The following is a 14,464-nucleotide window of genomic DNA, read 5'->3' on the forward strand; positions in this document are numbered from 1 at the left end:
GCTAACCAGACGTCCCTGAAATACAGCGGACGACCGCCCAGCCTGGAGGAGTCTCTGGGTGGTGGTAAGTCATGCGGAGGAGAACTTGCCAGATCTGGCCCTGGAGGATATGCCTTGCACATTGCGTGGATGCCATGAAGGTGTTGGTTTAAAAGAAACTCTTTGTGTTCCTTGTGTGCCTGCGGCCTCCACCGGCGTGAGGGTTCACCCGTGGATGAAAAACGCCGAAAGGAACGAATCTTGCCTTTTGGTGCAGGGCGACAAAGTTTTGCCTGTGGAAGGAGAGAGCTCGTCCCTCCTGTGTCTTCCTTAATAATTTTGGTCCAGCTTGGTACCAAAGAGCCTTGATCCCTGGAAAGGTAGACTGGTGAGGGACGTCTTAGAGGACAAGTGCGCCTGCCACACATTTAGCCTAATGGTTCTGCAAATGGCAACTACATTACTGGCCGCTTAAGCGTCACATGAAGCGGCGTCTAAGGAGGCAGATACCACATACTTCCCAACATGAGAGATCTGGTCAACCAAATCCACTAACTTCTCAGGCTGAGCTCTAGAGAGGATGCTTTGACAGAGTTGCTTAGCCCATGCAGAGATGGACTTTGATACCCATGTAGTGGCAAAGGCAGGACACAATGTGGAAGAAGCCACTTCAAAGGCTGATTTGGCAAACGGCTCTGAGTCTGTCATTGGAGTCCTTAAGGGATGCCCCGTCCATAACGGAAAGTACAGTGTTGGTAGATGACCTAGAGACTGGAAGATCCACCATCGGGGATGCGGTCCAGTTCTCAGTAAGGTCAAAGGGATACAGGATGCCGAAACTTTTCCCTCTCTGAAAGCGTCTGGTCGGGTGTTCTCACTCCCTGGAAAGGACCTCTTCAAATTCCTTATGGGCAGCGAAGGGGTTGGTCTATACTGTCTACATGAAACCACGTGCTCTGCAAGTTCCGTAGCAGTATGCTTAATGTTAAAGGTCTTGTTGACCGCTGCAATAAGGCTCTGAACTATGTCCTGCATGTTAGAGACCTGGTCAGTCCATGTCAGAGTCAGGATCGGTAACCAAATCAGAGTCTGACTTAGCAGGTAAGTCAGGGGATGAGGACCGGGAGGACTGAGGGAGCGTGAGGAGGACCTGGAACGGTTTTCCTCCCAGATATCTTACACAACAAATTTGGTAGGCTGAGCCGGGGGTTCCTGTGATCCAAAGGCTGTGGCAGAAGGAAAGGGTAGGTAATCTGTCTAGCACAGATACCAGGGTCTGAGATACTCTGGTAAGGTCTGCGACAGACTGACAGGGAAGTCGCCCACCCCGGGATAGGTGAAACACTCTCTGCAGACGTAGCAGGAGCTGGAAGATTGTTGCAGTCCTGACAGGGTGAAGAAGTCTGACCTGAAGGGAGTCTGTTTTTACTTGAAGAGCAGACAAAGTGCTTTACTAGAGTAGTAGAGGCTGGAGGACGAGAGTGCTCTCCTTTAGACTTGGACATTATAGTAGAGACACCAACTAATGCCAGAGGTTAGGGGACAGGTAAAGATTTGCTGAAAAGAATGTCAGTCTGCAGCGCAGAGCTTACCCACAGAAGCAATGAGAGGCTGAAGACTGCTGCCAGTAGTCCATGGAGAGGATGCACAGGACCAAGAGCCACTGCTGGAGATGCTCCTGAGAGAGGGAAGAGCCCAGAGCGACCGCAGGCTGTCCGGATGCCGGCAAATGGTGGCGGCAGGAGGAAGAGGAGGGCCTCCTGAAGTAAAAAGGGCTTGCAGAGGTAAGAAGCCCGCTCGATGAGGCCAGAGGGAGGGGGCGGAACAAAAAGCCAATTGAGGAAAAGGAGGGGCATGGCTACAGTGGGCGGGAGAAAAAGCCCACTCGATGAGTACACTGTAGGGGACGGAGCTAACCGCCGCAACTAGGCCGCACAGAAGCCAGGGCCTAAATTAGAAGGTGAGGCCATCAGAGGGTGAGTGGGTGGGTGGGTGGGGGGGTGTGTGTGTGTGTGTGGCACGGAGGCTTGAAAAAGATGCCCGGAAGGGGCCCAGAGCCCAAACCATCATGCCCAGGGATAGTTTGCTGCGTGGGAGCACAGACAAGCGGGGCCCCTGCAGAGATAAGCACACAGTCCGGACCAAAGCGCCCAGACACAATTCGCTGCCACACAAACAATAAAAACAGCCCCGACGTGATAAACCTGGGGGGACAAGTGGGGCCCTTGAAATGGAATCTTCTGCCTTCTTTCTTCTTCATCTTCCTCTCTGTCTTCGTCTTCTCCTTGTCGCCTCTGGACTGGGAACCTAATGAAGAGAAGGAAAAAGTACCTCTCCATCCCTGAAGATGTAATGAGATCAAAAGACTTCCCGGCCTCTTTGGGTGATGGACGTCCATCCCTCCTGAAACCGTCAGGCTCTGGTGGGCAAGTGAGCAGTAGAGGAGGGCGAGGACCGACTATCGGATCACCTGAACACTCTTTATGTGTTAGGGGCTGGGGACATATTAGGATACAGGGTGGCAGTACATGCCGTACTCCTAGCCTCTACGTGGGAAGTACAGTGTGACTGTCGCACACTGTATCCCTTCAGAGGTAATCCAGGGGAAGCACCTGGAAAAGAGGGAGACGTTACTGGAAAACAACAAAAGCCGAGGTAGATCTGGGTCTAATGAAAGACCCGTGTCCACCTCCTACTGACCACTAAGCTAAACTGATTAACTTAATGCCAGTCGGTGGGGTGTTTTTGTGCGTTGGTGTTAGCCTCCTAGTGGCAGCAGCATACAACCATGGTTACCTGTGTCCCCCAATGAAGCGATAAGAGAAAGAACATGTACTGCCATTTGTAACCAAAAAAAATTGAACATTTTGATTGTTAAATATCAGTACAATGTTTTTCTATTGAAACAGCAGATTCAGTAAAGTATTTGATTATTCTCTTAGTTTTTCCCCTAAAAATGGAACAAATGGAGAGAGGAACATGTAATTCTTTGTCCTCTATAGAAAAGCAACCACCATCCTTTAATCCCAGCGTGTGCATTTCTTCATAGACTTTCGCCTGGTCTTCCTGCTCGGAGTGGTCCATTGGTCTCCGTGTGCCTTTTGTGGTAGATGTGTGCTCCATGACCTTTGAACAACTTGATCTTCTTTTGCGCCAAGTTAGCGAAGGGATGGATGGTAGCTCAGACTGGCCACCCCCTCAGGAGAAGGAATGCATGGCTGTGGCGACACTCAACCTTCTTCGTTTGCAGGTAATATTTTTATTTTGGGGGTTTGGGGATTTGCAATATTTCTGTCAGCTGGTTCTTAACACAACACTTTATCCTCCAGTTGCATGCTGCCATTAGCCACCAAATAGATCCTGAGTGTCTAGGGCTCGGACTTGGAAGTACTTTGCTGAACAGTGTGAAGCAGACGGTGGTTACGTTGGCGAGTAACGCTGGAGTGCTGAACACTGTGCAGTCAGCCGCCCAAGCAGTTCTCCAAAGTGGATGGTCTGTTCTCCTGCCAACAGCTGAGGAAAGAGCCAGAGCTTTATCGGCACTGCTACCTAATGCAGGTATGTTTGATGGTTGACTTTCTCATGGCTAGTGTCTTCCTTTCTATATAGCCTGCATCATAGAGGTAGTTTCCCCTCTCAAATACAAGCAACTGGCCACCGGCAGTGGTTAATCACTGGGGCAGCTTTATTTTGTGTAAGGATTCTTCAGGTTTGTCCCTTTTTAAATGTTAATTGTGAATCTTAGATTCCCCTTTTGGAAAGGTGAAACTCATCATCTGCCTCAAAGAGGCAATTACATCAGCAACTGTCTCTTAATATAGCTCCTGTATTAAAGTAATTCTGTTTGAGCCTGAGGGCTCTATTAATGGAGCAGGGACACTGTGCAGTCTGGCTGCAAGTCTCTCCATTTAAAGGGCAAAAACAAGGAGTCTGATGCTTCTCCTGGTGCCTAATTCACGCCAAGATCCAAGTTTCCTATGATATATATGTAATGTCTTGGTATATACGTATACATTCTATTTTCGCTTACCCCTTCTGTCCTTCTTGAAAAGCTTCCGGTGAAGACTCAAAATGACCTTGAGTTGTGTAGTTAGACTTGGACCTAATTCATCAAACCGTTTGCACCAGAAATCTTTTTCAAATTAATTTTTTTTTTTGAAAGGGGGGGCATGGCCAAGTACGGGGTGACAAATTCATCATAATTTACGTCATAAAAGTGATGTAAGTTAAGGCAGTAATGTACTCCATATAAACCTTTTTCAGGGTAATAAACACCCCAAAGAAATAGAGTTCCATCAACAATATACTAAAAGAATATTCAATCTTTATTCAAAAAAAATCACATAAATACTCAAACAAGTGATCAAGTACATGATCAGAATAAAAAACAGAAAATGCCTCTAGAGGGCTCCATGACCATACATATGTTAATATAAATTTTTAAATATAAAACCTACAAGAAGTATTTCTTTGATATCACAAGGTGTGCCCAGTGGCATAGATAACTCCTATAGATATAGGCACTCTCAAATAACAGCTAGAGAGGAGTTAGGACTTGATCTAATAGGACACCCTTGTCTCTTGTCACTTTGTCATTATTATCTCCTGTTACTTAATCATAGTCAATGATAGTTTTATTTAATATTGTTAGTGGCAGTAACAAAGCGGTCCTAGCGATATTGCACAAAAGCGCTTTGTAAACGTATCCCAAGTCACCAATAGCATCTTCAAGGAGGCTGTGATTATGTGTAAAAAATCCCTCCTCAGAACTCAAATACTGCAGAGATTAACTATAGGTATATGGATCCAGAGAATGACTGCTGTGTCTTCTCACCCCGACGCGCGTTTCGTCTTGCTTCTTCCTGGGGATGCTCAGCAGTTGACAGATCCACTACATTTCTTAAGAAGCGCACACCCCCTAATGATTTTGGCGCATCTTTCTCCAGCGCACTCTGGATCAAGACTGGAGTGCGAAGCGCCAGTATTGCTAGAAGAGATCAAGTGGCCAATTCATCAAGGCTACTAGCCATTCTGGTAAAGGATTGCATGTCGCTTTGATATAATTTGAAGGGAACCTGTCAGTTTTTCATCCTTTACATCCTCCACTCTTTTATTATGCTCTCTAATATGTGTAGCATCATGTTTTTACATAAACTGTCTATTGTATTGTTGCTGTATACAGATTACCAGACACTGGTTCACCTGGTTGGTGCTGTTCCTGGATGTCGGGGCTAAAGCCGCATGTCTCGAACATGGGTGGTAAATCGGGGTGTACTTAATCGCTGCTTCCTCTGTGCACTGCGCATGCTCCAGGTGCCGCAAGGTTAAGTGAAGGAGGTCCTGCACAGGTGCAGATGAAGCCGTACACCTTACTTCACTACACATGCCTTCAGTTCAGGCTGTGAGATTATTCCCAGCATGGCACTACCCAGATAACTAGTTGTGATGCAAGTGAGTCACCTTTTATATCTGGGTATAGTACAGCGCTGAGAAAACACTGAGACCTCCAGTTAATACGATGTGAAATGTAACAGAACATGACGCTGTGAGATCATTATGGATATAGTTTTAATGTTTTCACTTTTTCACGATTATATTTAGCATCTGGAAATGAAATGTCGATAAGTCCAGGCCGCCGCTTTATGATTGACCTGTTGGTGAGCAGCTTGATGGCTGATGGAGGATTAGAGTGTGCACTGAACACTGCCATTACTGCGGAGATTCAGGTACGGCATGGCTGGAGCGCTACTTCATGGCTTGTGTTTTATCTGTTTTCCTAGTTGCAGTTTATAGTGCTGCTTTCTCTTCTGTAATGGCGCTGTTCCCCCTCCATTTTTTAAGATCGCATTAAATATCCTTACTTAAATGAATCCCACTATTTATAGATGCAGAGGGGACAGTAAAGGGAGTACTGGATAACTAATATAATATAACTACACCTCTGTGACCAAACTGACTATAGTGCTAGCTACAACAGAAACATTGGGAATCTGCACCCCCTTTACCAAGTGAAACGCAATATTTAGACTGAAAACACATTGCGAGTATGTGCCTGTATACTGTCTGCTGCCAGTAGATAGTCCGTGAATACAGGGTGCTAGGTAACTATTACAACGGCTGGAATAGTGGCAGATTTGTCTTATTAACATCCCAGTGATTCTGCCCTTAATCCGGGGTCTGATCGTTGCAGCTCACTGTGGTATTATGATGAATTAGAGCGGTGATTCGTGTTTAGGCACACAAGTCATACCACTGTAGAGTGGGGAGAAAGCGTGGTCCAGCTGGGAGTGCGGTCCTCATGCACAGAGTGGCTCGAAGCAGTCCTAAGCGGGGAACATCAGAGGAGCTCAACGAGGGCATCTTGTGGCCAAAACATGATATTGCTCCTACGTGGATTGAAAGTTTTCGGCTTTCTTCGTCAGTGAGATGCAGAGAGGTCTTTCCTTTTATTACTGATGTCATCCAGAAGTTTCAGCCTTTGTAATAGTCATTTAGCACTTTCTATTCACGCAACATCTAGTGGGAGCGGATATTTGGGTACACAGTCCAGCTGGGCTCTATAGGTGGACGAGGCAGCACCATGGAATCAATGGTGCTCTAAAATAAATATTATTGAGGCTTCTGTGGTTTGTGTTCTTACTAGGTTATTGCAGGCACATATTCTCAATGTGATTTCATCGCACAGATGGCAAAATTTTAGACTGGTGTTACGTATGCCTTTCTTAATGATGGGCACGGCGGAGTAAGTTGCGCCTAATTCATTAAGAGACACACGCCACTTAATGAATGAGGTGCATCTGATCACTCGCCATAAATCTTACTCCAGTCAGGGAGTGGAGTACATATCTGGCGTAAGTTACTCCACTAAGGTGGCGTACCTTTTTAAGAATTTGTTGGACAGGCATTGTTTTGCCCAGTCCTTTCTACGATCCGCCTAACTCTTTTGGATCTGGCCCGGATGGTCGTGAAAAATATCAAGATGCTAAATTTTTGCGCAACTAATATTGCGCAAAAAATGTTGCCGTTTTTTACACCAGAAATCTGGCAAAAACACTGAATTGGGGCCTTTTGTGTCTGGAATAACACGTTTTTCTATAATTAATTGATTGACCATTGTAGTTGTTTGGAACTTTGTTATAATCTCTGTTGTCGGGATGGTTTTAATAGGATATTGAAGCCAAGAAAGAGGCTCAGAAAGAGAAAGAAGTAGATGAGCAGGAGGCCAATGTGTCCTCGATGCATAGGAGCAGCACGCCGCTGGATAAAGACCTGATAAACACGGGGATCTATGAGTCTGCAGGAAAGCAAACCTTACCTCTAGTGCAGCTCATACAGCAGTTACTTAGGTAAGGATTGTGGCATTTTTGTGATGTTTCTGTCCTACTTTTGACCATTCAAATGGATTTTACATGAATTACCAAAAATAGCCTTTCTCAAGGCTATGTAATGAAAGGGGTATTACGATTTTGGAAAACCCTGATCATCCAGCTGCAGGAGTTTTCTGTTTTAAAAAAACCCAAAACAAATTGTCCTTTGCTAACTATCTCCAGGTCCTGCGCTGAGTCTCCGCCACTGCTCCCGGTGTTTGTCTGCAGTGCTGACGTCACATTGGCAGCGTTGCAGTAAATCAGTGAGCTCAGCACCTCTGGCCGGCTTGTGCCATCAACTTGGTCATAGCCACTGACCTCAGTTACTGGCTGCAGCTCTGTTGATGTGACGTCAGCGCTGCAGACAATAACAGACACTGAGTGCAGGATGTTGGTATTTCATGTAACTTGTAAGGCACATAACCATTGAGGAGCGGCCAGCTTTCCTGAGATGTCTGTTTGTAAATACCTGTGAGATGACCATTTCGGATCATCATCCTCTTCTGTTTCCTGCTGTTGCCTGTGATTCCCTTTTAAAAATCCCACTTTTAATGGGGTGTGTCCCACCACAGCCTGACATGGCCAGCGCTGATTGGACGAGCTCAGACTATGTATGGACTCCTCCCAGCTGCTAACATACTGTTATTTAATTTATTTCCATGAGGAACATCACAACGCAGAATTTCAAGAAGATATATTCTATAATGATTTCATATTAAGATAAACATTTAATAAAATGTTCTTTTTAAAAAGGTCACTGAGAAATAAAATGTTATAGCAATGTCCCAGAAGTAAAATTGGCTCTGTGCTCTTTAAAGGGAATCTGTTAGCAGGTTTTTGCTATTTAATCTGAGGACCGCATGAGGAAGGGGCTAAAACACAGAATTCAACGATGTGTCACATGTCTCACTGTGTTTTGTTGCTTACTTACCCTGAAGGTTATATCACCAAGTGATTATCATTGTCCAGACTACAGCACGTGTGCCTCCTGGTCTGACTCCGCCCCCTCCTGTGATAAGCAGCTCACTGTCTATAGACATTGTATATACAGAGCCTGGTGTGGGCGGAGGTAGCTTTGTAAGTTCTGCTGCATTGCTAAATTTAAAAAGTCTAATTGTGTCAGAACGGCTGCACCCAGTAATCTAAGTGATACATCGTTGGATTCAGGGTCTCTTTGCCTACATCATGCTGCTCTCAGATGAGGTAGTAAAAACCTGCTGACAGATTCCATTTAAAGGGAACCGGTCAGGTTCTCCGTGCCCCCCTAGCCAGTACCAATTGCGTGTGCATATATAAATTCCCTGCCTAACAGTCCCCCGTATTACATTACATACATAAACAGATCTTTAGAAAAAGTATTTCTAAAGTCCTTTTATGATCTGTAAATGAGGGCTTTGACTATTCTTGAGACGTTAGTGTCCTCAGACTAATCTGCACACTTAGCATGTTGTTAAGCCCCTGTGTGGGCGTCATAGCATGACTTACAAGCGCTATACTTGCCTCACACATGCGTGTGGCTATTTCCCCTCTCGTCATTGATCCTCTGAAGCCGGGTGTACACATCTGTGACCAGAACTTCCGGTCATGTCCAGTGCACCTCTCTGAAGCCGGGACGCGTACACCCGCCTTCAGAGGATCAACGACGAGCGGGGAAGAAGCCGTGCGCATGCACAAGGTAAGTATAGCGCTTGCCATGACGCCGTGCTTGTAAGTGATGTTATCATGCCCACAGGGGTGTGATAACATGTTAAGTGGGCCGACTAGTCTGGGGACACAAACGCCCCCACGACTAGTCAAAGCCCTCATTTACATGTCATGAACTGACTTCAGAAATACTTTTTCTAAAGATCTGTTTGTGTAATATAATACAGGGACTGTTAGGCTGGGTGTTTATATGCACACGCTACTGCTGCTGATTCTTGGGGCACGGGGGACCTGACAGGTTCCTTTTAAAATCCTGTATGATGGAAAGTATTTCAGTTCCTCACATCTTGTAATTTTTCACATAGAAATACAAATTTGGCCTCCAATGTAGAGTCTGTTCTGGACATACTGAAATCAGGGCAGTAATTTATTATATTGATCCCAGGTTTGCTCCTCTTCTTTTGGCTGAAGCTTTCTTTTGTGTGTGTATGCTTTGTAATCGCTGTAAACCTTCTGTTTGATGTCTCCAGGAATATTGCATCTCAGACCATCGCTAAGCTTAAAGATATGGCACGACGCATCTCGTCCAGTTTAGATCAGGAGCATTTCAGTAAGGAGCGGTCAGCCTCCATGGATCTGTTGCTCCGTTTTCAGAGATTACTGGTCAGCAAGCTTTATCCCGACACAATGGTGGACCTTTCTGCCAACATCCATGGTATTTCTGATCACCTTCATTTTGCATATGCAAATAGCAGATTTTTGAGACCTGTTGCTTATATTGTGTTTTTGTCATTTAGCTCCCGATCTTTTAGGTGTTGGCTCATTATTGAAGAAATATACCGCTCTATTGTGCACACACATTGGAGACATACTTCCTGTTGCCACCAGCATTGCCGCCACTTCTCACAGGCACTTTGCAGAGGTTTCCCGCATTGTGGCAGGTGATCTTACAGGTAAAAGTATTCGAGCTGAAAGTCCTTCTCGAGAGAAATCCTTTTGGTCCTGATAGTAATTTTGAGCTTTCGCTTTTCCATCCACTAGGTGTTCTCCTTCCCGAGCTGGTGGTCTCTGCAGTACTGCTGCTTTGTAAAAACGCTTGGCTGATGCAGGAGGCTGGCGCCATACCTCTCCTGGCCAGTCTTCTAGAGCCACTAGATAGGTTTAACCACCTCGCTCCTGGCAGAGACCGGGATGACAATGAAGATTTAGCCTGGCCTGGCATAATGAGTAAGTTGTGTTTTTGCTAATGTGCATGTCTTCTGGATTGATCTTTCCAAGTCTATATTACTTGGTGACAGTTATGAAGGTAATGTTGTTTTCTGACTTAATGAAAATATACTTATTTTTTCTTTTATTTTAAAAAGGCTCGTTCTTTAGTGGTCAGAGCTCTAGGAACAATGAGGAAGTTACACTTATACGTAAAGCAGATTTGGAGAATCACAACAAAGATGGTGGATTCTGGACAGTGATAGATGGGAAAGTCTATGACATCAAGGACTTTCAAGCACAGTCCCTACATGCAAATACTATTCTTGGTATGATTTTCTGTTACATTCAAGCATATTTTCTGCTTTTGATGATACTAAATTGAGATTTGGGTAACCAAGTGGAAGTTGCTTTTTTGATAAAATCACTCTTCTTTGCCGTTTTCTCTCGCTATAGCAGTGCTCAGAATGCTGAGCCCTGTACAGCTCCACCCACACCACTGATTTTCAGCTGTGTGTGTACACTGTATTTTGACAGCTGACAATCAGTAGTGAGGGTGGGATTACACAGCTGTTGACTAGGAGGCACCAGACACCTAGTCCTGTAGTGATCTGCTGATTAAAACACTGATTTTATTGAAATGGCAAAACAGTCCAGTGAGTGACACATCCCTGGAATCAAGGTCTTTGCCCCTACATCATACTGCTCTTAGATTAAATAGCATTAACCTGCTGACTTTTTTCCTTTAAGAGCTAATGGGTCCAAATGGGTTGCCTATTAGTAAACTTTGATAGTGAATAATACCGGGCATTGAGTATTTGATATGGATCACACAGTCAATTGCGTAGCTTAAAGTGAAAACAATCAATCACCACCTGTAATGGCATAATATGTATAACAAAATCATCTCATTAAAAATATCTAACATCCTTTAAAAATAATCAGATAAGCAAAAAAAATATAATTATGCCAACTTTTTATAAGGGAACCTGTAGCTTGATTCATACCTATCAAACTTCAGGCAGCATGAATCATAGCCTTGGACCATTGGCAGACACAAGTCTAGTCTGATGGCACCCCCAGCTGGCTTATGCCAGTCCTCCTTTAGGTGATTGAGAGGTCTCTCCCACGTGTGTAGATGGTAACTGGCTGGGGGCAGCGCTGGGCTAATCTAGTCTCTCTCTAGTCTCCAGACAGTTCTTGAAATTGTTTCATCTGAAATACGGGAGCATTTCAGAGAAGAACATATTTGGACATGCTCCGAATCAAGTGACAAGTTCCCTTTAAAAAAAATGCTTTTATTGTTAAAAAAAAACAAAAAAAAAACATCCAACCATACCTAGTATTGGCATAAACATACGGTAATATAGAATACATATTGGGATAAAGTTAACATGTTAATCATATCTTTACAATGAAATGCATCCTACAAACAAGCAAAAGTTAATTAATTAGTCTTAAATAGTTTGGAGATCGTAAAATATATAGTGTGTATGTGTCTATATAAAAAAAAATCCTGTGTGGTTTGTAATGAAGACCTAGATGGTCCCCATCCTTTAGGTGTGACTAGTTTGTCGATAACCCACTAACTTCCACCTTCCACAATAACACTTTCTGCCCTCTCCATAGCTCACTTTGCTGGTGAAGACCCTGTGGTGGCTTTGGAGGCTGCTCTTCAGTTTGATGACACCAGAGAATCCATGCACGCCTTCTGCGTGGGCCATTACATGGAGGTGAGCAAATGAAGAAATTGTAATGAGGGTCTTCTAACTCCGACTTATGCATTCATTATTTTCTTAGCCTTTGACCTCCTCTGGACTTATTATAAACATCTAAACAGTATATCACAACCATTTTAAATGTAATCTGATTTTTGGTTTCAAACCATTTTAAGCATTTAAAGGGGGTTGTCTGGTATTATGATAGACAGCTGATCAGCAGTGTTGGACCTTCACCGATCTGATAATCTCCTAACGCTAGGTCATCACTGTCATAGCGCTGGATAACCTCTAAGTGCTTAAGCTCTAAATGACTTTTATGCCTTTGTAACTTCTCCTCTCCACTCCTTCTACATGGGCCATGTCTGGTGTTGCTGCTCAGCCCTGTTACTTAATGAAGATCTGATTTTATAATGTCTGCAGTTGGTATTGTGTGCGGACGGATGAGTTGCATTTGCAATACCAGACGCGGCCCAAAGACGAGAGTAGTGCTGTCTCCAGTCTCATACAGCCATGTTTTTTTTATTTTTTTTTATTATATTACCCCTTTAAATTTTTTCTCTACTATACTGTAGTCCCCAGATATAGCCGGGATTATTGCTCTGTGTCTCTCTAGTTAGTTGTCTACCTTCTGCTTCTCCTTTCCATAGACCGGTATTGAGACATGTAGAGTTAATTGTGTAATGTTCCTCAAGCATAAAGCAGCCGAACGGGAGCCATGTTGGCATATATTGGGGACTGAACACACAGAGATGTACTTCTTTCCAGCACACAGACTTTGTGATCAGAGCCTCCCTGTTTTTAATTCTTTGTTGTTTCCCCGCTGACAGATTCATTTTTAATGTTTTACCCAGTAGAGCATTTTCTTATTGGGTGTCTTGGTAGAATTGCACCATTTCTTCTGTCTCTTTAATGGTTTTCTCTCTTTATTCCCATAGCCCGATCAAGAAGTGATTACAGCACCAGATCTTAGCAGTCTCTCTTCTCCGCTTGTGGACACTGAGCGGAACTTGGGTCTTCTCCTAGGACTTCATGCTTCTTACTTGTCCCTAAGTACACCTTTATCTCCGGTGGAAATCGAGTGTGCGAGTAAGTGTATTGCATTAGTAAGTTAAGAATGAGTACATATTATGAAAGTAAAAACTAAAGGAGTTGTCCAACCAAAGCTTCCAATGATTTCAAACAAGGTAAGCCTCCTCTAATTATACGTGCCTATGACCATTATTTGCAGCATTTTGGACACCGCTCACCTGCGCTGCGTCCAAAAAGGTGCGTAGCACAGTAGAACCACAGTAGATGGGATTTACAGAACTCCCATGCCCACTGTGCTTCTGTTTGACACCGCGTAAACTCGCCAGTGGCGCGGCTTTAAGATCCGCAGTATGTCAATTTCTGTTGCAAAATTTCCACAATAGACTGTATAGGGTGCGGTAACTCCGCATTGTTCAATGATCACATGTGGAGTTACCTGCGTGATCGAACGCAGCGAAAATACGCTGCGTCCAAAGCATTGCTATAGACTGATCGTGGGCACATAGCCTTACAAATCCCCTGGTCCTTTCAGTGTCCCCATGTCCAGAGTCCTGCGATGCTTCAGCAGTGGCGTATGAACATGACGGGTTAGTCATTGGCAGCAGTGACCTCAGTGGTGGCTGCCGCCTCTGTCACATGTTTTATCTGCTCATCATTGCTGAGGCTAACAAAGCGAAGGGTTGTAGGGGAACTGAGACCAGTGACACGGGAGCGATGGAGGATTGCTAAGAAGTTTTTTTTCAAAACTTGTGGTTATAACACTTCCTTTTTTTCGTTCGCAGAGTGGCTTAAATCCTCTATATTTTCGGGGGGTCTCCAAACCAGCCAGATTCATTACAGTTATAATGAGGAGAAAGATGAGGACCATTGCAGTTCCCCAGGCAATACTACCCCTAACAAATCCAAATTGTACGGACACCGGCTGTCAATGAGTGATCATTCTCAGCCCTTCCTGCAAGCCATAGCCGACAACAATACTCAGGATCACAACGTCAAGGTACGATTGTTTGGTTTAAACAGCTTTTGTAAAGTATTAGGATTAGTAAACTGATACGTCTGTTCACTGATGGCCAGCAAAGATCTTGAAAGGGACATGGAACTGAAACATATAAAAAAACAATTCCAGGATTTTTCATTGCATTAACTGAAGTAACCCTTATGTCAAAGCGAAAAATATGGCTATACTGGGTATACGTGCAGCTAACATGCCTCTCTCGCCTGAGTACTTCTGTATTCTCTATGAGAAACCTGCCAACTGACACGTTGGCCGTGGCTTATCTCCAGAAGAACAGTGGGATCAGGCATTCCGAAATTGGACATCAGTTGGCCGTAGTCCCCATACAGATTAGACCGTCGTCCGAACCTGTTGATATCGGTGGGTTCAGCCGACATTTGCCTAATGTGTATAGTGGCCTTAAGACACGCTTCTCACTATCCGTTACTTTCCGATAAGACCAACTCTGACCTCATCCATAGCAAGAACTGAGGCCACAGCAGCCTTCTTGTGATGGTGTCCAG

At 44.4% G+C, this 14,464-nt stretch overlaps 1 protein-coding gene across 3 annotated transcripts in view; it reads left to right on the forward strand.

Annotated features, from left to right (window-relative positions):
• Positions 1-14,464, forward strand: part of HERC2 (HECT and RLD domain containing E3 ubiquitin protein ligase 2) — a 164,430-nt gene that overhangs the window by 46,762 nt on the left and 103,204 nt on the right. For all 3 annotated transcript variants that reach the window (XM_073664526.1, XM_073664527.1, XM_073664528.1), the window contains exons 17-27: positions 3,029-3,229; positions 3,309-3,537; positions 5,581-5,705; positions 7,147-7,325; positions 9,521-9,705; positions 9,788-9,943; positions 10,032-10,217; positions 10,355-10,525; positions 11,826-11,929; positions 12,853-13,003; positions 13,729-13,943. In XM_073664526.1, coding sequence (XP_073520627.1) covers positions 3,029-3,229; positions 3,309-3,537; positions 5,581-5,705; positions 7,147-7,325; positions 9,521-9,705; positions 9,788-9,943; positions 10,032-10,217; positions 10,355-10,525; positions 11,826-11,929; positions 12,853-13,003; positions 13,729-13,943 — 1,902 coding nt within the window. The remainder of the gene's footprint in view (positions 1-3,028; positions 3,230-3,308; positions 3,538-5,580; positions 5,706-7,146; positions 7,326-9,520; positions 9,706-9,787; positions 9,944-10,031; positions 10,218-10,354; positions 10,526-11,825; positions 11,930-12,852; positions 13,004-13,728; positions 13,944-14,464) is intronic.

Source organism: Phyllobates terribilis, unplaced genomic scaffold (assembly GCF_046119375.1).
Source record: "Phyllobates terribilis strain yellow unplaced genomic scaffold, ASM4611937v1 Scaffold_2__4_contigs__length_985480577, whole genome shotgun sequence".
Taxonomy (NCBI): Eukaryota; Metazoa; Chordata; class Amphibia; order Anura; family Dendrobatidae; genus Phyllobates; species Phyllobates terribilis.